Genomic DNA, 24,326 nt, shown 5'->3' with positions numbered 1-24,326 from the left:
CAATAACTTAGAATTTAATCCAAATTTTGTATGGATTAATTCAATTGAAATTTCGATGTGTACAGAGAGTTTTGTGTGTTTAGTATATTCTGAGGAATATAGTGATAGTTGGGTGATGTTCTAGTCCTAAAAGAAACAAAAGTGATATTTGTAGGTAATCCTCAATACATGGATGATTTTTAGGGAATTTACGAAGGGATGATAAAATTCAATACCACTCTCTTAAATTGAGAGGCAATAGGGTGTTAAAATATTGATGTACAATCTTTGTTTGTGACAATGCTAATATTCATATCAAACTAGCTAGGAAACTTCCAGCATTTCAGGAACCTATACCGATATACAAGTACATGTCAAAGGGGAAGGACTATAAAACTAGAAAGAATGAATGAGCAATAATATATCTTAATATTTCAATGTCCTATCCTGTTTATGTTGATATGCTTCTTGATGTGTGAGATTTTCTGTTGAGTATTGATACATTCTTGGACCTTGAGAAAGCTAAGTTGCTCTATTATATTTGTGACAATGTCATAATTCTCTGTTACAGGCTAAGCTCTCCATTGCATTCTGGTTGTCCATGATAACTGAATTGTCATTCTAGTCGTCTATGCTATTTATTCGGAAACTGAGCTCTTTTATCGCAGAATTAGACCTGCTATTAACGTCAGCTTATCTGTCAGTTGCATTGGTCTACTACTCGGTTGACTAAATCCTATTCAGCAAATTTGGAAATTGTTGAACGACGGTAGATCAATGTCCTGTCTTCACCATCCTCAAAATCAAGTCCATCCTCACTGAAATCCATTTCATCGATTGTTTTCTCATCAAGATAACTCTCTTGGTTTTCGGATGACTTGACTAGTGAATATTGTCCACTAAGAGCTGAAGGATCCAAGGCTAAGAGTTGCATCTCGGATTCGATCAGAGCTTCCATTTGAGCCTTCTCCTTATCCCTTGGATAGGTGCAATAAAGAAAAGAGTAAATAACACAACATAATGCCATTGGAGAGCCTATTGCAGTGAACAACGCCTTCGCCAAAGATGTAGCATTTCCTCTGTCTGTAGCAATACTATCAGCACCTTGAGCAACGACTGGCCTATAACCATAGACATTCTGAGCCAGTATCCCAACAACAGGAGGAGCAAATGACGATAATACAGATTCAAAGGATCGGTCCAATGCATAGATACTCGTTCTTTCCTTCTCAGGTACTATCTCTGCAAAAATTGGACTGTTGGTGTCCCATTAGTACCCTCGGTAGTTTTTCAGAGTTGATTTCTCAGACGGTCACTCAACTAATGGTAATTATCTCAGAAAGTCATTTTTCTTTGTTTGGTAACAGAAAAGTCACTCAACTAATGGTCATTATCTCAGAAAGTCACTATTACAAAACAAAGAAAAGTGACTTTCTGAGACAATTACTGTTAGTTGAGTGACCGTCCGAGAAATCAACTCCAGTTTTTCATGATAAGTGCAATAAATGGACAAAGAAGTATTTCTTCTAATAAAAGTTTTCAAGATGTTAAAACTGAATTCTAAAGTTAATGAACACTTCAAGAAGAGTATAGTTAATGATCATTACTTGTTTGTAGCTGGTGCAGTCCAAGATATGAAAAATCCTGAAACAAATAAGACCAAACCATGTGCGAAAATTGACGAGGGATCATCAGGCAAAGAAAGCAGAAGAATTGCAGCTAGTGGAATAGCTGATCCTGAGCTTATTTGTGCCAAAATAATCCTTCCACTATTCGGTAAATGCTGCGATAAAATATCTCCCATCCTGCCTCCAAATAATCCACCGATAGAATCACCAACAACAAACAAGCTAAGAAGAACAGCAGTTTCCCCATGAGTAAATCCAGTTAGTTCTAACCACATTGGTGCAAATGACAAAGCTGACCATGGAAAAGATCCCATAACACCTTGAGCTACAATAATCTGAAACGACGGTATCTTTACAACTGATTTTGCTTCTTGAAGTAGACCTTGAATTTCTGATATAAAGGAACTTCCATGAACTTTACTACTAGCTTTTAAATTACCATCTGGGAAATGAGGATCGTTCGCGAATAAGCGAACTAGAACTCCAACAAGGACACTGATCATACCAACAAGATGAAAAGAAAGTCTCCAGCCAGGGATTCTCATGAATGTAATAGGAGCTACTAATAAGGAAACATATCCACCAACAAGTGAACCAATGTTGCTAGTGAATTGCAGCCATCCAAATGCGACTCCGCGGTTGCTTTCGTCGCTTGAGTCAGCTACTAGTGATTGAATAGCAGGGGAGACTATGGCTAGTCCAATCCCATTCAAAGCTCTTGATACTGCCAACTTACCAACAAAAAAGGGTGTCACTTAAGGGTGATATTCATAAAGTGTCATAAATCGCTTAAATTTCCTACAACTATATGCATGTATGTATCTGTATTAATGGACAACACCATTGGAGGAGAGGTGTAACATATTCAAAGTGACAAAATTGAGGATACAGTCAAACTTCTCTATAACAACATCGTTTTTTCCAATATTATTTGGCTGCTATAGCGAAATGTCATTACAAAGAACATATATTATAATATAACATGAAAGATCAGTTCTAGAGGAAACATGGTTTGTTATAGTGAAATGTTGTTACAGAGGATGATCGCTAGGGAGGTCAAATCCTGATCAAACCACAAAAGTCTTCTAATGTAAATTGTAGTCATAGTAAGACCTAACAACATAGTACTGTTATTGTCAAACACACAATCAATTTAATCACTTCCTCTGTTTTACTCCCATTTAGACATTCTTAAATATTCAACTTTAAAAATAACAGTATAACTTATACTCCCACCATTTCATTTTACGTGACGGTTTTTGATTGACTATAAAGTTTAAGGTGTTACTTTGACATATATAATATATAGTGATGTTGAAGTAATCATCAAAAGGAGAACAAAAATCATATCAAAATTATGTGTGAATAGTTTATTGAATTTAAATTATCAAAACATTTGTGATAATTGTATAAAAAGAGGACGAGATCTAACATTTTGTGACGTCCAAACTCCAAAGAAAAATAAAATAAGTGTCATATAAACTAACACGGAAAATAGGAGTAGTACTGTACTTGAAAGAAGGTGGTGGAGAAAGCGACGAGAAATGTAGCTGCAGCCCATAGAAAAGCCCCGTAGGCAATAACATGGGCCCGGTTGTGACGTGCTGCTAGATACGCCGCGATAGGGTAGCACGCGGACTGGACCATGGACCGGAAAAGTGTGAGTGAACCTAAACCGGTTGGGTCCGTGTGAAGTGCATCTCCAACTTCTTTATAGACCCCTGGTAACAATGACTCATCTGCTTTTTCCATTATTCCTGCTAAATTTACTAACACAAGTGTAAGTGTTTCTACCTTCATATCTCCTTTTTTTGTTATTTTCTTTCTAGAGTTTTTACATTCAAGAAAAACAAAACTATACACAACATGAAAGAAAATCAAATTGTTTTGTTTGAACAAGTAAACTATACAAGTAATTTTTAAAACAGATCATTTTGTTCTTTTTAGTGTTCAAAGAGAATAGGGTGAGAAATTGGAGACTAGATTAAAAGGTAGTTGAAAAATGATGGTTGGTAAAAAGACTAAGTCCCAATTGACTAGGACAAAACCAAGATTGCCTCCATTCTAGCAAGCAATATCGGATCCTTATATTAGTGTTCTACTTTCCATGGAATTGATTCTACCATTTAATTGTACTTCCAAATGAAGTTGTCTAATTGATTAAAAAAAAAAAAAAACAGAAAAGGGCCAAATATACCCCTGTACTATTGAAAAAAGGCCAAATATACACTTCATTATACTTTGGGCTCAAATATAACTTTCTCCGTTAAAATTGTTCAAAGTGGACACCAAATCTTACGTGGTACTGACAAGTCAGTGAGGTGGACGCCACGTGGCATGCCACCTCATCACCTAACCCATTTAACTCTCTCTTCTTCTTCGCCCACCACTACCACCACACCACCACCTCCACCTTCACTCGCTCTGCTCATCTTCTCGTCAATAAAGAGAGGGTTCAAGAGCAACCAAGGGAAAAAACGAAAAGAGAAACAAGCAACAGAGCATCAAGAGTGAAGACCTCCTTTACAAAGCCAATTTATCAATTAACAATAATAGCATCATCTGAATACTAGTACAAAAGAAACTATTGATGCAATATCTGATTAATTAATCAACTATGCCTCAATGCTACATTAGTTGATAAAACAACTAAATGTTAAAAGTCATTTTGTTATTTGATCTACTGCAACTAATTGCAACTTCATTTCAAAGCAAAAACTGCTCGGTCAGTGAGTGAAGGTGGAGGTGGTGGGGTGGTGGTGCTGATGGTGGTAGTGGTGGGTGAAGAAGGGGAAGAGGGAGGTAAATGGATTGGGTGGTGAGGTGGCATGCCACGTGGCGTCCAACTCATTGATTTGTCAATGGCACGTAAGATCTGGTATCCACTTTGGATAATTTTAATGGAAGACGGGTATATTTGAACTCAAAATATAACGGTATGGTATATTTGGACCCAAAATATAACGAACGGTATATTTGGCCCTTTTCCGTAAAAAAAATTGGTAATTTTTATCAGTTGTACTAATATCTTTTGCTGAAAAAGTTAAAAGGAATAAGGTACTGTCAAGCAAGAAGCATCCTTAAGTTTTTATACTTGGAGAACATGAGTTCTTATACAGAAGTTATGAAACATATTGTAGTAGCAGAATGTGTTAAATGTAATGAGGCTCACATATCAGTAAAAATAACTTTCTTATACGAAATATTTTTCTAAAAGATGACTTTCGTGAATATTAAAAATACTGTAAAAAGTAGTTGGCAAAACCTCACTATAATTTGAGAGAAAAGAGGGTAAAAGTACTACTACTATAATTATAATCAACTCTAAACCAAATCAGCAAACAATAATTATATCTAGTAAGCTTTTAGGTTAAACCTTGTTCGGAAGGATATTAGATGCTTCCATTAATCATCATACTATATTAAAAGTAGGAAGTCCCTAAGTCTAAAGTTAAATTACCAAAATGCTCATAAAAAATTAAAGGACCATTTCACCCTTCTCTTCAAAAACTATTCATATTATATTTTTGTTCTAAAATGTAATTTACATTTCATTAAATAATAAAGTGAATATAGTACATACAAAATGTAAAAGGTGAACCGTGTGAAAATTTTCATGTTTCTAAAGTTAATAATTCCATTTATTGTAATCTATTCAATTTAGAATTGTTATAATCTTCCACTACCTTTTGTAAATGTACCGTAATTATTAATCTTTAAATTGTCTATTCAGTATTTGTTTCTTTGACCTTCCAATAGCAATTACAAATTCATGTACTATATCAACTTTTCTACTGCTTCATTTACTTCTTTTGATTTCTCAAACTTTGACTTTTAAAATCTAACGCAATAAAGATCGTGTATTTTCGGACATGTGCATGCAAGGAAGATGAAATTTTTTGTGCGAACTGATCCATCATTTATGTTGGATCGTGTATTCAACAACATCTATGAATTGAAGAGTTAAAGTTGCGTCCTTCTAATGTTTTTCTTTTATATTGAAAATTTACAGCGGGTTTTTGCTCTGTAGTATTATTTTTGGACTCATCTTGTAAAATTTTTTGCTGCCTGCTTTAGTTTTCCATTACCATCTCTATTTTATAGAATAACATCATATTAAAATGATACAAATTTTTCTATCAAACTAAAGCTGCATCTTATTACATATTTCAAGATTTACAATTTACCTCTCTTCTCTAACACCGAAGTTCTCCAATTTGGTCAGGTTTCGATTTCTCGACACAAAATAAATTTTTCCAGCAAATCTTTAGACTTTTAACATAATTAAGTTTGCTTTTGGTTGCAGATGTTCTGTTCATTTGTTGTTTGGTAAGATCTTGAGACAAATGTCTTGCCTTCAAATGGTCTTTTTTCTCAAATTGTATTTTGTGATTTGTTGCAAATCAAATTTTGCTTCTTTAATTTATTGTTCATTGATGGTGCAGTCACACTCATAATGAACTTTTACGACTGTTAATTGTAGCAGAAAAGATATTAATTGGTATATGACTGTTAGGGCATAAAGATACTGATTGTTATGTTGTTGTTATTGAGTAAATATGTTTGTTCTTGTTTGTTAGTCCTTGATTTAATTCTATGACCTTGAAGATGAAGGACGTGAAGAAACTGAAGAAGAGTTCGTGAGAGGTGCATGTGTCAAGACTGAAGAAAGGTGATTATTATGGGTAAAAGTTTTCATATGAAGTTGATTTGGAATTTAATTTGAGGGATGTAAGGAAAGCCCTAATCTACTTTGTTGGGATTTTATGACGGTGAAGATCAAACGCATTGTACATTATACTTATAAAAAGTCGTGTTTAAAGTAATGATAAATAAATTTCAAGAAATGACTTTCTCTAATATCAAATCCAATTGATAGTCTGCCAATCTTTTTGTTCCATGATATTCCTACTTAGGATAAATTATTGCATCGTCAAGTGAAATATGATGGGAAGTAATTTTATTAAGGAAGCCAAATTGTTGAGTTAGTCATAGCCTACAAACTTTCTATTCATAAGTTATATCTATTCGTTTGGTGTGAAGGATAAGCAAAAATAGTCTCAGGATAAAATTTTAGTGTCTCCTTATCCCATGTTTGATTGGAATAAAAATCTGAGATAACTAATCTCGGGATTAGTTATCCCGGGATTGTAGCCTTATTTTATCCCACCTTGAGGGTGGAATAACTAATCCCGGGATAAGTTGTTTCCAACCAAACAAGGATGTAGAACAATGCTAACTTTTTTATGTATTTTAATTTCTAATATATAGTTCGACCAAATATTGCTAGAATATGTATGAATAAGTTCTACATATTTTTACATATATAATATATGCGATACACGTGCAACGCATATATCCAAAAACTAATTAGTTAATATTAACGAAACCTAAGCCCAATTTAAATGCCAGTTTCGACTTAATTACTATTAACTATTAAGTAAATTGGGGTGAAAGAAAATAGCATCTTAGTAATTACCAATGGCATCAGTGGTGGAGCCACATGTAAGGAAGAAAGTTCATTTGAATTATCTTCGTTGGGAAAGTATTAAGGACAAATAAGATAAAACTATTACTTAACTTTTGTACATAAGACCCTCACATCATATTTGCAAATTCATAAAATGCTACTCCATTTGATTTTCGAAAAGTTAGTAATAACTGAAATATTCTTATCATTTGTAGCAATATTGAAGAACTTTGTCGTACACTCTACCCTCTCCAGATCCCACTTTATGAGATTTCATTATATATGTTGTTGATGTTTTTGTTGTATAACTTTGCCGCTTGTAAAATTAATTACTATTTAATTAGAAATAGATATAAAGGGGCATAGTAAACGACAGATCTTTTCAGAAGATATCGAATCTAATAGAAATGACCTTCTAAATCCGATGAAATTTAGACAACCTTTTTTTTATTTTATTTTTGGTGCAAGCATTTAGACAAAAGTTGACTGCATATCGACATTAATTTGTACCGTAGTGTATTTTCTTATGATGATTAAAGAGAATTTCGATTCTACACCTTTTTCATCTTCTTCTTCTTCATCATCATCATCTCTTTCTTTCTTTCCCTTTTTGGTCGGAAATTTTTTAAAAGAGCACTTGTTTATTTCTAGATTGATTGTGCTTCTTTTAGCCTGTGCATACAGTTTAATATCCCTTAAAGTGCTTAGGACCTTAAACTTTGTCAGAGTACTCTACATATAATTTTGGGATTTTAATATATTTAGCCAGTCAGCTAAAATAATTTTCAGTTGTCTAGTTGTAAATGCTTGTAATCATCGTCTATGTATACTTGGTATATACCAAATGTATAATAAATGTATAATAAGTGTATACTCAGTGCATAATGTATACACACGTTCTATTATGCAATGAATAATTATACACTGCATAAGTTTAAGACGAGAGTTATTTCTTGTGGATTGTAATGACTCAAAAGAGAAGAAGCTAAACTTTAAAATCTTTATATTATTCACCAGGAATTATCTCTATAAATTACCAATGAAGGAGGATCTCAATTCAACACAACATTGGAAGAAAATAAATCAAAGTTTGTTGACCACTTTTGATTGCATTTGGTCAAGGTCAAACAATAATATTGAAAAATCAACCAATTGTACAGAGTTTAGGTTGGGTTATATATTATTGGTGATACTGTGTCATGGTACTGCTAGATGCCAAATTGCAAAATGTGGCAAAGGTGGGATCACAACTTTAATTGATAACACTCGAGAGCTACCAAACAAGAAATTAATAAAATAGACCGATAGAGACTTCACTGAAAAAGGACTTCTATATCTATAAAATAAACAAAAACTTATTGAGGCAACAAACTTTACTAGATTGGATTGGCAGCTTTTGGTATAGACTTGCTAGATTAAAGTGTTAATTACATGGCACCAAACGAAATTGATGCGGCTGGTAGGTGTGTATATTTTTGGAGTGTATTACAATTTTATTTAAAAGTTTAAGTTGTTAATTTTTTAAAATTAATTTAATAATTATATTCAATGGGTCTCCTCACGTGCCTGTTTGTTTCTTTTACCGTGAGTCAAAACACGTGGAAAGTCTTTTCGAAAATGGGTGGTCGTGATAATTAAACTCAGGACTTCAGTTTGCTCTGATATCATGTTAAAGTGTGTGTCATCATCTCATCTAAAAACTTAGGTTGTTAGCCAAAGAGAGCACACAACACAATCACTATAAGAAAACATGGAATTAACGATGGACAAAATTTCGTACCTAAACAGCAAAACCCATGTATATATCATTTAGCTACGGATTAGCGACGAATTATAAGAAAATATAATTAGCGAGGAGCTATTTAGCGACGGATTAGCTAGGGATTACCGACAAATGTCATAGCTAATTCCATGTTCTCTTGTAGTGAATGTGCTTTCTCTAATAACTTCAAATATTAGACGAGATGATTACACACTGCATTAAGTAAACACACAAATTAATAAAATATATGTATTACATATATAACGCGATCGTGTTAAATTTGAAAATCTTATACTATGGCGATTTTATTTCATATGATATTTCTTAAAATTACCATATTTCTATATTTAAAAGCTCGTTAACGTTAACCTTCCATTATATACCTTTAATGACTTAAAGAAATGACATGTTATAACTCACAATATTATAATATACATAAACTAGTGTTAGTGTCTAAACTAATTTTTTCCCTTAAATTTCGAATATCAACAAACACCATTGCATAAATAAAACAAAAGAATTACTAGTAAATGGAAGTATTTATGCATGAGGAATTCTACTCACACTAAATATCATTCTTCATACCACTTGTAAGTTAAGTGGAGTGTTCTAGAATACAACCTTGCTAAATTTGCATTAACGTTTAACTTTTGGCTATAACTGTTACTGTAAAACGTGACTAATTATATTTCTAGGCGGCGGAGCCAGGATTCGAAGCTTATGGGTTCGGGGTTCTAATTCTTTAAAGTTACTGGGTTCTTAATTAATAATTTGTACATATTTGACAAAAATTTTAATACTGGTTCGGACAAAAGCTACTGGGTTCGGCCGAACCCTCACCCGAAGGGCTGGCTCCGCCCCTGTTTCTAGCTCGTACATTAGATTGAGAAAAAGAACAATTATAAGAAACCTCCGAATATTTTTTCTAAGTATGAGAAAAACCCTAGATATTTTTGGGTGGTCTTAACTAATATCTCTATTTGGTTTTGGTCCAAGCTATATTTGTCCACATGACAAGTTTTGGGTTCACATGCAGCAAATCATGTTTCATTTTGGTTTGTTCTAAGGTGGAGAAGAGCCCCCATTCCCCCACCTAAACACCTAGATGTATGTATATGACCGAGTTATTCTTGTTCAAGGGATGTTAATTGACAGTTTAATATTGCGGTGGTAAAAAGGTTGTGTATTATACAATACGTTAAATGTCTTTAGCTTTTTCGTATATTAACTTTTTTTTTGATTCCGAGCTCCACCAATGTATATTTAGCAAATTATCAAATGAACTCTAACTTTGTTCATTTAGCACCTAACCACTGTGGGTTAAAATTGTCAAATGAATTCAACTTTGTAAATTTTAGCACCTAATGACAGTGGGCTACCATTTGCACTTAATTAAGCAGTCTATACACGATAGAGAAGTTAAGTTCTCTAAGTTAGATCCATTCACGTCACTTTCAAATGTGTTTCCATCATTGCTTATGGTATAGAAACCGTATAAAATAGACATTAGTTTCAACTAAACTAATGTAAACAACAAAGTAATACACTGCTAAAATTCAATGAAGTGCTTATAAGTAATTGCCACGTGTATTATTACACTAATGGCAAAAAACACTGGACGATTTTTCATTTGTCTAAGTTTTGCGGAAACATGGTTCACCTTTTTATCGAAGGGATGACTAAATGCTAAATAAAAAAAATAAAAAATAAAAAAAGAGAGAGAGAGAGATCAAGGAAAGGAAGACAAGCACTTGCAAGAGAGTGATCGACTGATCTTCCCCTAACCTTAAAAGTACACACTGTATTAGCGTGAGTGAAACAATTTCTTGAAATAAAAAGGGAATTTTCTATGGATATTTGTGTTGAAATAATTGAGATGCGTCTAAATTTATAAATTGATTTAGACACCATCATAAAAACAAAAACAAATACTACGTACATATATTTTGTAGCCAGTAGTCAATAGCCAAGGCTGTGAGCTGTGATTAAATAATTTAATTTCTTAGGTTTATTCGAATCAAAACTCGTTAAGTAGAGGATTATGCATGTAGCATGTCAATGAAGATATTGATATTTATAAGCATTAACTTGCATACTTATTGAATGGTTCTGAATTGCTAATTGATCAATTATAGAACAAACAAAAAGTATTTATCGGCACATCATTTATCTAATAATGGCAGATGCTTGGTCAGATGATAGAATATATGAACTTCATTTGAGTTTGTAATGCTTTTGAAAGGGTATGTCTTTGGAGATTTTTAAGTACGTTAATACCCTACTTAAAAAAATTTACCGACCTCATGAGGTCGGTAATATTTCCGACCCACTATTTTCCGACCTAATCTTGAGGTCGGTTTTTGCCCAAAACCGACCTCATGAGGTTGGAAATAGCCATTTGTTTAGGTCGGGAAATCCTTTTTTTTTAGTAGTGATACCCTGCAAAAAAAATTGTGAGAATACTTTCTACCATATACTACAAAACAAGAAAAACAAAACTTAGTGACGGATAATTTTTGTCATTGAATAATAAAAAGTCGTCATGAATTTTATTCAACAACCAATTAGCGATTGATTAAAAAAATAACCTATTAGCTACAAGTTATTTAGCGATAGATTAGCAACATATTTGTATATTATTTGTCGTAAGAAATGTTTGTATTGTTTTACGGTGATTTGATACAAAAGTAGTATCTACTCATGATTGATTGTGCTTAACGAAAAGAATATTTTAGATTAAGAAAGGATATTTTTTCTTAATTAATTATAGCATTTTTTAAAGCGAGGTAGGGGCGGCTTTATATAGTAGATTCTCCTTCTTTTAATATAAACTTGTTGCATTCATCTCCCTCTTTCCCATAATCACGGACGGACATAAGGGTATGAAAGTTGCTCTGATTTGCCATCTAATATTTTATATATCAATCATGCATAAATTTTAAAACCAACCAACTACGTGAAAAGACCTTAGTTAAAACTTTTTCATTATTACAATTGTCCTTTCAAGAAATTAATCATGTCTATGCTCATGTAAAGTTTTTCTTTTCTTTTTTGGAATTTTTAAAAGTAAAAGCAGATGTAACAGGAGAGAGGAGAGGGAGGCTCGGATGACGGGGAGAAGATGTAAATCTTGGTCATCCTTTATCCAATTAAAAGAAGAATGTGTCATACTCACTCCATCCCATTTTAGTAAATTATTAAAAATACGGAGAAAGGCCTAAAATGCCCTTAGCTTGACCGATCAGTTTTGATATGAAAATGTCCTCCATCCACTTTTTCGCCCCAAATACCCTAGCCACATACCTATGGGATCTAAAATATTCTTATGGTTAACAAACCCATTTCATTTATTACGTGGTACCCTTTCATTGGTTAGCCATATAATTAACTATAACTAATTAATTCTGAACTCATTTAACCGGATCCACCTACTAAACCCTGACCTGCCCGAACTAAATCCCTATTAAATTAACCAACCCCAATTAAGATCAGAGCAACGAAGGAGACGGGTTGTTCATCGGAGCAACGAAGGGAAAGATCTTAATTTGGAGTTTTTTTATATCAGACTCCGACTCCACCACCACCATCGCTACCCAATTGTTCATCAAATTTCCACCACCACCGTAATTGAAGTTGTGTCACTACTAAAAAAAATGCAAAAATAGAAGAAAAAAACTGACGGACTATGTCGGTTTTTCAGTGAAAATCGACCAAAAACCGACGGACTATGGGTTGTCGATTTAGGTCGCGTTGGTCTTGGAAAACCAACGGACTCCGTCGTTTTTTTTTTAAATAAAATAATGAATGTCGCAACTTGGAATCGAACCCGGGTATGTTCCTTGGCATTAAAGGGCTCTACCACTAGACCACTCATGTTCTTTATTCAATATTCTTTTAATTTATATTATTTTTTTGCTCTAAAAATCGATGGTTTTTTAATAAAAAAAAAAGTTGAGCGGAGTCTGTCGGTTTATTTTAGAAAATAATTATATTTTTCGCGCATTTTTGCTCTAAAAATAACCGATGCTGTCCATCAATTTTTTTTGCCAGTTTTTTAGCAGTGTGTGATGGGGCAATGGCGGTTTTGGTGGTAGATTTCGCCGTCAGAGAAGCTTGGGGTTTCGTTGGGGTGGTGGTTTGGTTGTCGGGCTAGGTGGAGGCTTGTGGTTTGTGGTTGCTGCTGGTTTGATGTATCGGAATTCAGACTGGTTAGTTTGGGTTTCGCCGGCGTTGTGGGGGTAACGGGGATGGGCAGTGGCGGCCTGTGGTTCGGCAGAGCTTAGAGCTCCGACGTGGAGGGGTTGTTCGAAGAAGAAAGAACATGGGACTGTTTGGTTTGTTGGTCGTCATAGCGGAGCTCGTCGGGGAAAAGGCATGGGGATTATAGAGTTCGGTGGTCGTGGTGGAGCTGGTCGGAATCAGTGAAGGGGATTTTGGGTGGTGGTGGTGGTTCATTGTTGGAGATGGAGTGGTGGGTTTCGACTGGTGGCGTGGGGGAGGTGATGGCGGACTGGGCAGTGGCAGCGTTATGGCGGAAACGGGTCTGATGGTGTAGTAGGCCATAGGGATTTGGGCGGGTCTGGGTAATGGGTTGGGAGTTAATTAATTTAGGTTAATTATAGAGCTGGCGAATGATAACACGCCTCGTAATAAATGAAATCCTTAATTGTGTTTTATAATGAGTTCGTTGAAATAAGGGAATTTTAGATCCTATAGATAAACGACCGGGGTATTTGGGGGCGAAAAGATAGATGGAGGGCTTTTTTGTACCAAATCTAATAGTTCAAGGGTATTTTAAGCCCTTTTCTGTTAAAAATACTTATCCCAATTATTTTACAAAATCAAGATAAATTAATTAGTTATTTTATAAGTAATCTAAAATATCATTACTCTTCAGTTTGTGTGACACTATTTTCTTAATATTAGTCTACTCCAAAATGAATTACATATTTACGTTTGAAAACATATAACTTTATACTTCTCATAATGAGAAGCTCTATGTTATAGTAGCATACTTTGAGACCACACATTTTAAAAGTTCTATAATCAAAATAACAACAACATACCCAGTGAGGAGGATAGAGTGTACGCAGACCTTGTCGCTACCTTAGAGATAGAGAAGTTGTTTCTAATAGACCCTCGGCTCAGGATAAAACAATATGAAAACGGGTCAAAAAGTAAAAGGTGCAGGAAATACAACAAAACAGTACGCTAAACAAAGAACACAAGACGGTAGATAGTAAGATAAATCAAAGGACAAGATAATATTATGATATATTTTAGACCATAAATTTATAGTCCTTATTTTTCACTTGAACTTCGTTTCAAATCAAACTATATCACGTAAATTAAATAAAGAGAGTACTCCCGTTGTTTCAATTTGTTTGTCTTACTTTTTTTAGAATTTTTTAATTACAACTTTTCACATAGCATGTTTAAGACCACAATGCAAGATTACAGAATATTTTAATACATTCTATATATCTTTTATTTAAAACCGTAAGATTCAAAAGTTTTCTTTACATTTTTAAATTTCATGTCAAATTAAAATCAGATAAATAAATTAAAATGGATGGAGTAATACTTTTTACATCGCCCTTGCATAGAATTCAAACTTGAGAAAGGAACATATCTAAGGGACAAAATTTCCTCCCACATGGTGACTGAGAATTGGCCAAGCGAAGACAAGTTGAGAGATATGGTTGGATTGTTGATAGAAATAGATGGGAAGAAGTAATTCATCATTGCTATAAACCAGATTATTCTGTGGAAGGGGCCACCATAATTCAATAGAGAGTGCTTCACATGTCACACCATCCTTTCAAAAGGTTCTATAAATCTCCAGAAAGGGCAAAAAAAGAAACAAAAAAAAAAACAAAAAGAGAGCTATTGGTTAATCATCTCTATCATTTTCACCTTTGCTTTTTGGCCCCTCCCATTCCCCAAGATTTCACTATCATTGGCATTTTGAACTGAAATTATGATATACTCATTTTCACCACTTAATTTCTCTAATATCTTCTGTTTTATTTCTCATCCTCCGATATTTATATTGATGTTCGATTAATTTAAATCTCACCATGTAAGGCTCATTTAAAAAGAAAGCGCTTAATAACAGAATTTTTCATATCCAGAAATCAAATTCGAGAATCTGACTAAAAGTAGATGGATCTTTTCCATCACACACAACTATTGTTGGTCTAATATTGTAAAGAAGTGGATCTCGAGCCTAACTCAGCCCAAAACTAGCTTAAGATGTGAGGATTACCCAATTCATATAAAGAGACTAGCCATCCTTTTTACTACCCATATGGAACTCTTGACAAATATCTCTATATTAATATCTTCTTTATAAAGTTTCACATTTGCTTAATCGTATAAGACCATACCTCTCTTGGTACATTTCTTTATAAACTTTTGCAAAATTCTATGTTGAATAAAAGGATGATTTTTTTTTTCTCCAGAAAAATTGTGTCACGTTTTAGATCTTGAATGTTGTGGTTCGGCTTTAAGATTTAAAATCAAAGGGCTACTGTTAAATCTTTCTCTATGTTTTGATATAAGTATTGAAGTGTAACTGATTATTAGATACCTCTAATGAAATTAAAAAGGACTTGGAGAAATCATTCAACATAATTATGAGGTGATATAAATTAAAGGAGAAACTATGATTAATGGAACTCAATAATAACAACATGTCGTAATTAAAAGCAACAGGAATACTCAGTGATGATAGCAAGAACAAGAAGATAATAAATGGAACTCCAAGATTATGTAAGCATTCTATTAATATTTAATAACATCATAAAGAAATACTCGTACAATTTATGCCATATCAACATGTTTATAGTAAGCTATATAATTAAACAGCTCACTATACAATTAAACAAAACCCATATTACTAAATAAAATTAAAGTAATGACCAAAATGAACAAAGTCATCAATGAATTTCACCATATATTTATCGTCAACATCACCAATAATATTAATCTAATATAAAATAAAAATTATTAGGTCAGCCAAATTATCTAACAAGTCCTAGCCACTAGCCAGAAGGACAAGTCCATGAACCTATTGTTCCTTCACCTGTTGTGTACACATTATTTTCAAAACCCTTCTCAGCATGATTTAATTCTGATGTTGATGAAGCTGAACAGTTCAATTTATACCCACCAACATGTTGTGAGTAATTAGTATTACCACTATTTCCATCAAACAATCTTGCGATATTCCTATATTTTCTTGATTGTTCTTGATCTCCACCAATTGTCCCACTTTGATATTGATCAAATCCACCAAGATTTGCACTAACTTGCTCATGATGGCTCATCCCCATTTCATCCAAACGAGGAATTGTTCTAGTAAATGACTTATTAATTTGATCAAAGGTGGAAGCATTTGTAGTACCAACTATGCTATTATTTGTTGACACTAAAGTATCCATCATGCTAGAACTCAAAAATGGAGAAGAAGAATTAGATGGTGGCATAAATTGAGAATTTTGGACCTTCTGTCTGGATGGCCTTAAAGTATAACTAAGTGGTACGAGGTTATCCAAATGGGCTGATCTCTTCATGGCCGAGCTGGCAGTTGAGAAAAGATCAAGGCGGCGAGTGTAGGCTGAACCAGTAAACGGAGTTGTTGGGATGCCAGTGAATTCTTGAACCATTTGTCTAAAATTTGTAGTGTCAGTAGTGAGAACAGTTGTTGGCGCACGCCTCGATGCCCTACTTCTTTTCTTAGGATTTTTCCCCACATTAGGTTGAACAAAGGAGGAGTTTATTGGTATTGAAGTTGAATCATAATATGGACCTTGATGAGGAGCAATTGATGATGAGGAAGTTAAGTTTCCAAAGTTGTTAAAATTGTTGTTGGGGTCAGATCTCAAGTCTTTAGGCCAAACAAGATCATTGTTGTAAGGAGAATTTGTTGAATCTTGAAAATTGGAGCTGAAGTTTTGTGTGTTAGGATCAAAGAGAGAGGGTTGTTGAGAAAGAAATTGTGGCAATGGACTTGATGAAATTGAACCAAAATGGCTTGAAGAATTCAAGAAAGATGAGATTGATGATGCCCCATGATGTGAATCATATTCTTGATCTTCACCACCACTTGAAGATTGTATACTACCACTATTACCAGAATCCATCACTCTACAAAAGTGAAAGAAAAAGAAAAAAAAAAAAAAGGAAAGAGATGTGATAGTTGAAAAAAGTTTGGAGAAAGAAAGAAAGAAATGAGGTTCTATAAGGAGATTGATGATCAAGAAAGGAATATGAAAATGTGAGCAAACAGGAAAATTCCACCTTCCATATAAGTTTTGGAGAAAGTTTATATCCTTATATCTTGAAAGATCTAATGATCTACAAAATTTAGGAGTTAACTTATGAGACTTGTCCTTTGCCTCTCATTGATGGACCACTAGCTAGGTTGTTCTCACACACATGTTTGATTAGGAAGGAAAAATCAAACATGTTGGTTGTTTAAAGTGGAGAGAATATTTGAGAGTCTTGGATCATATTTTCTTGAGTTTTCTCTTTCTTTGTAAGCTCTTGGATTAGGGTTTTGAAATGGAAGAAAAGAGAGAAGAAGTAAAGAGAGAAAGGAAGGACTAAGAGAAAAGGGTTGTAAAATATATAAGGCTTTGAGAAGGGCTCTAAAAGAGAGGCATATAAGGCAATAAAGGTTCAATTTATGTTTTCCACTCACTCAAAAGAGAAACATAGAGCTATTACAAAGCCAGAGAAGGAGCGTGGGGGAGGTTGGTGGGGTAAGTGTGAAAACGAGAAAAAATGAATACAAGAAAAGTTTCATGGAATGGAAAAAAAAGTGTACATAGCATATCAAAAATATCTTTAGATTTTATGGCGTTAATCAAACCATGTCATTTTTATAAAAAAGTATCACTAGCGTAAAATGACAACATTGGAATAAAAAAAATACTAGATATATAGTGAGAATTTTCTATAACAGTCATCCTCTTTAATAACATTTCACTATAACGGTCGAATTTTTCTTGGAATCGATTTTTTCATGTTATGTTATATTGTATTTCTATAACAACATTTCGCTATGGAAGTAAAAAAAATATCCCAAAAAAAGACGTTATAGAGAGGGTTGATGGTAAATGTGACCTTTTATAAATAAATTAACTGGACTAATAAGACAGATAAATTGAAACGAATTCAACAGTGTTAAAGTTAAGAAGATACTTTCTCTGTTTCAAATTATGTGTTACTTTTTTTTTTTTAGTTTGTTCAAAAAAAAAATGTCATCTTCTATATTGAGTAACTCTTTAATTCCATCGTCCCACATGACAACACCATAAAATTCAAAGAACATTTGATAGATTGTACATATTTTGGTTTAATTCTACAAGATTCAGAAATTTCATTTGATTTTTAAACTATGCGTCCAATAGAATAAAAACGCATAACAAAACGAAGGTAGAGTTGCAAGAGGTACTCCCTCTATTTCATAGTGTGGTATTTTTTGCCTCACGCGATGTAAATTAAGGTATAATATTTTGAAGTTTAAGTATTTTCATCTCTATTTTAAATGTGATATGACATGTAGGGGTGGGCATTCGGGTCATCGGATTGGATATGAAATTCTTAGTTTAGATATTTGGTTTTCGGATTGAAGAAATTACAATCCAAATCCAATCCAAATAAGTTCGGATTGAATTGGATATTTTAAGCTCGATTTCGGATTATTCGGTTTGGATATTTTGGATTTTTGGATTTGACTGTTGAGAGTTAAGGCAAACTTGTTGGGAACGAAATTCATGTGTGTTAGTTCCAAAGAGGTAAATCTAAATTTTAATTGCTCAGTAAAAAAAGCCTTCCAGTTCAAATTAGGATTAACAGATCCAAGTCATGTCCAACATAGTAAATCTATACCAAATAAAAGCATTCTGGAAAAGTGAAAATGAACAAAATAAAATCTAAGTAGTCATCTGGAAAATAACAAAGAACTCTGCCATGGGTGACACTAACGTGAGACTTTTGAGACTTGAGAAGTAAGAAAACCCTATATTATATTTGATTTAGTAGATAATTGTATATTGGACTTAATATTTTAATGGGTAGGGACTCAAGTACTAATCTATTGGACCTTTAGAAACTAGACTTATTAGTACTGGGCACATATGATATAGGTAGGGCTATAAAAATTTCGGATTTTCGGATATCCAAAAATCCGTAGTACTAAATCCATATCCAATCCGAAATCCATAAATTTTAAAAATAAAATCCGAAGTCCAATTCATAATCCAAATATCCAAACCAATTATTTAAAAAGTTTGGATTTCAGATTGGCTCAAACTGTGCCCACCCTAATGACAAGCTTACGACACAGATTTAGCTTTATATCTGTACGGATGTTCGGTGGTAAGCCCAAATATTTCAAAAGTCTATTTATTTATATTATATAAACCTCGAGCTAAACTATGCAGCTTAAATTGAAATGGAAGGCATAATTATGATATATGACTTTTACATCTTTATTATTTACTTAGCTTATCAAACGTGCAAAATAATGATTGGAAATTGAAATTAACTAAGCTTTGTACATAGCATACTTACACTTTTGACTAGCATTAAAGCTTAGTGTTTAGCATTTTAATTTGTCTCACGACCATAGGGCATAATAGCTTTCTTTTGGTTCATATCGGGAAAAAAATTATAATTCGCATACACTGTTTTCAGATCCAGCTCATTAATTAATTTATATGAATATCGATGGTGAATAAATAATTTTTATAATCAAATTCACAATCCACAAATTGCAAACAAGCTTGTGCACGAATACTATAAATACGGGAAAGCCAGTGTTAATTTGGGCCTTTGGGTTGGGCCCTTTCTCGGTTTTCATCCCTCAATATATATATATATATATATATATATATATATATATATATATATATAGAGGAAAAATTACATAGAGTATCTATTTAAGACTCTTTATTACTAAATATATAAATATTATTTTATTTATCAAACATTACAGCATTCTCCTTCATGCTTTTTTTCTTCAGTTGTTTGTGCACTTCGCCCTGTTTTGCTGATTCCACACCTTTTTCTTCGCATTGAAAGTTTTTCAACCTCTTTAACAGACCAAACCTTCAATGATGCTTTTTGCTTTGGCCCCTATTTTCCCTCCTTTTGTATGTATAACCCGCTATCAAGTGGAGAGGAAGACAAAAGGGGAAAAGGAAGATACGAACGAAAAATGAAAAGTAGGAAATAGTGGAAAGTACTTAACTTCTTTACTAAGTAACTAGGTAGATTTTATTCAATGCTTTTGGATTGAATTTCAGTCCTAGTTCGTTGAAGTTCGAAGTTAAAGTCAAATTGTATTAAAGTTGTATGATAATTGAACATGAGTTGTATGAAAATTGTATTTTAAGTTTTGTATGTTGTATTATTTGTATTAAATTTGTATGAATATTGTATGAAAGTTGTATATAATGTTGTTGTAGTTGTATTAAATTTCAAAAAACCTAACATGAACTTTATACAAAAATTATACAGTTATATACATATTTCATACCAATTTTATACAGTTCTCATACATAAAATTGTGACCAAAATTCTAAGCCTTGAGCAATACATAGTAAATGTGAAAATTCTAAGCTTTGAGCGAAATATATACGTTTCATACACAAAATATTTAAGCCTTGAACAAGAAATACATCTTTCATACAGTTTTCATAAATAAAAAATTGAGCGAAAATTTTGAGCCTTGAGCGAAATATACACATTTCATACAGTTTTCATACACAAAATCTTAAGCCTTGAGCGAAATTTTTTGTAAGAAATCTATTATTATGTTTTGAAAACTGAAAAGTATCGTCATATTTTGTAAATATACCCTATTCTTATGTATATATACGTCATTAATTTTCAGACATAACCACCTTTTGGGTTATTGTTTGGAATATAACCAATATTTGGACAAAAGTATTGTTATAGATGTTTTAATTGTGGCAATTTAAGTTTCTTGGTTAAATCTTCTATAACAGAACTTCATGACAGTATCCTGAAATTCAAACTGTTATAACTAAACTTCATGACAGTAGTTCATTATTTGAATTTCATTAATTGAATTACAAATATATTGTCCTTTTGCTTGAACGAACCATGTATTAGGAAACATCGTTTTTGTAAGTTGTAACTTGGTAATGACCAATTTAACAACCTGGGAAAGTGAAAGGTTGATGTTTTTATAAGTTCAAAAACTGACTATTCATGTTGCATACATAGATAGGTAATCCTCATTATCATTATTCCCAGTAAACAAGTGATGCTTTGTATTAGAATTGGACACCAGCGAGTATAATTGGTCTAAAATTGGAGAATTTCAAACTTTAGGACAGTTTTAAAGTTCCAATAATGGTTATTAGTTCCACTACTTTGCGGATCTTTGTTGCATTTTTTAGTTATGGTTTTTTTTAAAACTATTTTGCAAATGTTGGCTATATTCTAAATAAACAATCTTAAATGTAAGAGTCAATTAGTCAGATGGTCATCCAACTAATGATAAAAACTATTTTTGTGATTGCCTTGATGCTATTTCAGATGTCCATTTCTGCCGTTAAGTAATTAGCCCAATTACAAGAATGAGATACACTTGGCTTTATTTTGATCTCTGATACATTTAGAGGTGAAAACAAGCCGGCAAACCATGTAGCAGATAATTAAGTACATATCTTAATTGCATGCAGGCTAGCTAGTTTTTTTTTTTTTTTGTTTTTGGATAGGTTCTTAGGAATTTAGGTTGGTTGCCTGAAAGTGAAGATAATGACACATACTAACCGAGTTCCACAAGAGCACAAAAGCATCATTATTTTTTATGAAGTAATTAATAAGTTACTACAACTAGGGGTGTACAAAGTAAACCGATAAACCGCACAAAACCGATAAACCGAGTCAAACCGAGAAAAAAACCCGACTAGTGGTTTGGTTTGACTTGGTTTGGTTTTAACTAAAAAAAGTCAAACCGAACCAAACCAACCCGACAGTACATGTATTCAACTTTTAAAATATTTTATACATAAAAATATTTATTTGTAATGTAATTTATAAATATTTCTTAAATGTTTTAGTAGTTTTTTTTATCTATTATCATATTATTCAAGCTTGAACTTAGAATTTTGAATGTCAATAAGTTTTATATCCTATGGATATTAGTAACTCAAATAAAATCCAAACCAAAACCAACTCAACACTAATGCTAACAAAAGAAATTCAATTTACCACTAGGAATGACAATAATGTTGGATATTTATTCTTTAGTTTTGCATAATTGATTTAGAGAGTAAAAATACATAACTTAATTTTTTTTTCTTTGTCATGTAATTAATACTTATTTTAGCATGACTTAGTATTATTAGATTATGGTCATTTTCTTTTATGGCTTGTTAATTAGCAATATTTATTTTAACCGATTATATTAGCTTTTGTTGAATATTTTAATACAATGTCATCACTCTTCTCACGTTTTGTTTTATTTTCTTAAGAAACGCCTTTATTATATAGTTGTATCTTACTAGGACTAAAGAAATATTTGAAGTAAAAGTTATATGTTTTGTGTCAAAACTATTCCGGAAAAAAAAACCCGAAAAACCCGAGAAAACCCGAGGTTGAAAAACCCGAATTTTATTGATTTGGTTTGGTGTATAAATTTAAAAACCCGACGCAATTGGTTTGGTTTGGTGTTTAAAAAATCTGAACCAATCCGGTCCATGTACACCCCTAAGGTCTACAACTATTGGACAAATCAAGTTGAGATTTTTACTTCCTATGGCTGTGGCCTGTGGCTCATGAAAAAAATTACTTAAAGACACAAGCCTAACTAAGTGATAGCATTGAAAAAGAATGTACATAGTAACGTGTATGAATATTTTCAATGGTGTGAGACATTTAAGGAAATAAAAATGTGAGCTTAGCCAAATATCGATAGTATTCACATCATGTTATGAGTATTTTTGAACAGAGTTAGTCCAGCAGTAAAATTGGTGGTATGCTGCATGAAGCTGATCCAACTAGAATTGAATACTATTTCACGATTGCATAGAGCTAGGTCCTATTTGTTTGATAATAGAGAAAATGTAGATGGATGAACAAAATGTGAAAGAAATGAATAAAATTTTCCAAGCTTTGCTGATAAGAAACGTCCATAGTTGAATAAAATATTAGAAAGATTTCCAGTTGTCCTCTCCTGGAATTTAATTTTATTTTACAGGAAATTTCTTGGCATCCACTCTAGGATCCTTATAGGGTGTATATTAATATTCACTCATCTTCCATAAGTAACAGGCCTATCACTTTGAACCCTTCACATTCAAGATTTATCTTCATTTCTTTCCCATTTTTTGGGACCATGTGTCCATTCGATTGTTTATATAATACAAGTATAATTTATCCTAGTTGACCCTCTTGTATGAATTCATCAGTAATTCACTTTGGATAAAGTCCCATGTTTTCTTTCTTCTCTTTGATTAATTGAATCAGTGGTCAGCTTCTATTCTCTTGTAAACCCTTGTTAATTAAGAACCTATTGAGATGGAAAAAACTAGAAAAAGTAGTCAATCAACCATGTCAAGAATTGTAGATAATTCAGTGGAACATGAATTGGGTTGTGGTCTAATAGGTGCTTTTTTCCCAAGAAGAAATATTAACCGAAATAAATCAACAGTACCACCAATTCCAACCAAGTCCAGATACACCAATGTTGTCAAGAATTCAAGAAGATGTCATGACAGCTCTTATCCGAAGAACTCGAATAAAGCATCATTCAACCTTTCTAGTGTAAATAAAATGTCACAAGTTGTGAACTTGGCATACACACAAAAGCTTAGAAGAGAACCAACTTTCACCTCAAGTGATTTGAGCATGACAATCTTTAGTCATAGAAAATCCAGGCCAAATATACCGTTGAATCACGGTTCAACAGGCAATATTACGCAATTAGGCCACCTGGGAAATTTGAACAAAAGTTCCTCTAGGGACAAAAAGACTAGTACTGTAAGAAGCCATCAATCCGGCAGTTTTTTTCGTGGTTCTGCAAACAAATTAGATCCTGATGTACTCAAGACCATAGGCAATGAGAAGTATAGACGGGGAAAATTTGAGGAGGCATTGGCTTTATACAATCAAGCAATTGCAATTGATTCAAGAAATGCTTGTTATTATAGCAACAAAAGTGCAGCTTTGATGAGTTTAGGCCGCCTGATTGAGGCAGTTGTCGCGTGCAGAGAGGCCATCCAGCTATACCCTTCTTATCACAATGCACATTGTCGTCTTGCAAGATTATACCTCAGGTGCAACATTTTGAATGGTCAAATGTTTTTGGGTGTTTTTCTTCTTTTTTGGCCAGTCAGCCAAAATAATTACTTGCGCCAGCCAGAATATACAAAACCTATACACTGATTATGTATATTATATGTATATTTATGCATATTGGATGTATACATTGTGTATATAT

General features: G+C 33.0%; 3 protein-coding genes across 3 annotated transcripts in view; 1 reads left to right on the top strand and 2 right to left on the bottom strand.

Annotated features, from left to right (window-relative positions):
• Positions 1-202: 202 nt before the first annotated feature.
• LOC132602483 (uncharacterized) lies at positions 203-4,020 on the bottom strand. The gene is made up of 3 exons (XM_060315324.1): positions 3,120-4,020; positions 1,587-2,338; positions 203-1,235 (listed from the first exon to the last, which is right to left on the bottom strand). Exons 1-3 carry the CDS (start codon positions 3,405-3,407, stop codon positions 716-718), a joined length of 1,560 nt encoding a protein of 519 aa, XP_060171307.1. The 5' UTR covers positions 3,408-4,020; the 3' UTR covers positions 203-715.
• Positions 4,021-15,885: 11,865 nt separating this feature from the next.
• LOC132601814 (uncharacterized) lies at positions 15,886-16,986 on the bottom strand. Its single transcript, XM_060314876.1, has one exon. The coding sequence runs from the start codon at positions 16,984-16,986 to the stop codon at positions 15,886-15,888; it is 1,101 nt and encodes a 366-aa protein (XP_060170859.1).
• A 6,366-nt stretch (positions 16,987-23,352) lies between these two features.
• LOC132602482 (inactive TPR repeat-containing thioredoxin TTL3-like) overlaps positions 23,353-24,326 on the top strand; it is a 4,965-nt gene continuing 3,991 nt past the window's right edge. Inside the window, exon 1 of the mRNA XM_060315323.1 lies at positions 23,353-24,162. Within this exon, the coding sequence (XP_060171306.1) occupies positions 23,405-24,162 (758 nt within the window). The 5' untranslated portion in view covers positions 23,353-23,404. The remainder of the gene's footprint in view (positions 24,163-24,326) is intronic.

Source organism: Lycium barbarum, chromosome 7, assembly GCF_019175385.1.
Source record: "Lycium barbarum isolate Lr01 chromosome 7, ASM1917538v2, whole genome shotgun sequence".
Classification (NCBI taxonomy): Eukaryota; Viridiplantae; Streptophyta; class Magnoliopsida; order Solanales; family Solanaceae; genus Lycium; species Lycium barbarum.
This window is presented reverse-complemented; position numbering and strand designations above follow the sequence as displayed.

Coding starts and splice junctions, on each gene's coding strand:
- LOC132602483 (XM_060315324.1), bottom strand. CDS start 3,407: ATGAAGGTAGAAACACTTACACTTGTGTTAGTAAATTTAGCAGGAATA. Junction 2,339..3,119: donor TCTCCACCACCTTCTTTCAA/GTACAGTACTAC, acceptor TTTGTTGGTAAG/TTGGCAGTATCAAGAGCTTT. Junction 1,236..1,586: donor ACTGCACCAGCTACAAACAA/GTAATGATCATT, acceptor GGACACCAACAG/TCCAATTTTTGCAGAGATAG.
- LOC132601814 (XM_060314876.1), bottom strand. CDS start 16,986: ATGGATTCTGGTAATAGTGGTAGTATACAATCTTCAAGTGGTGGTGAA.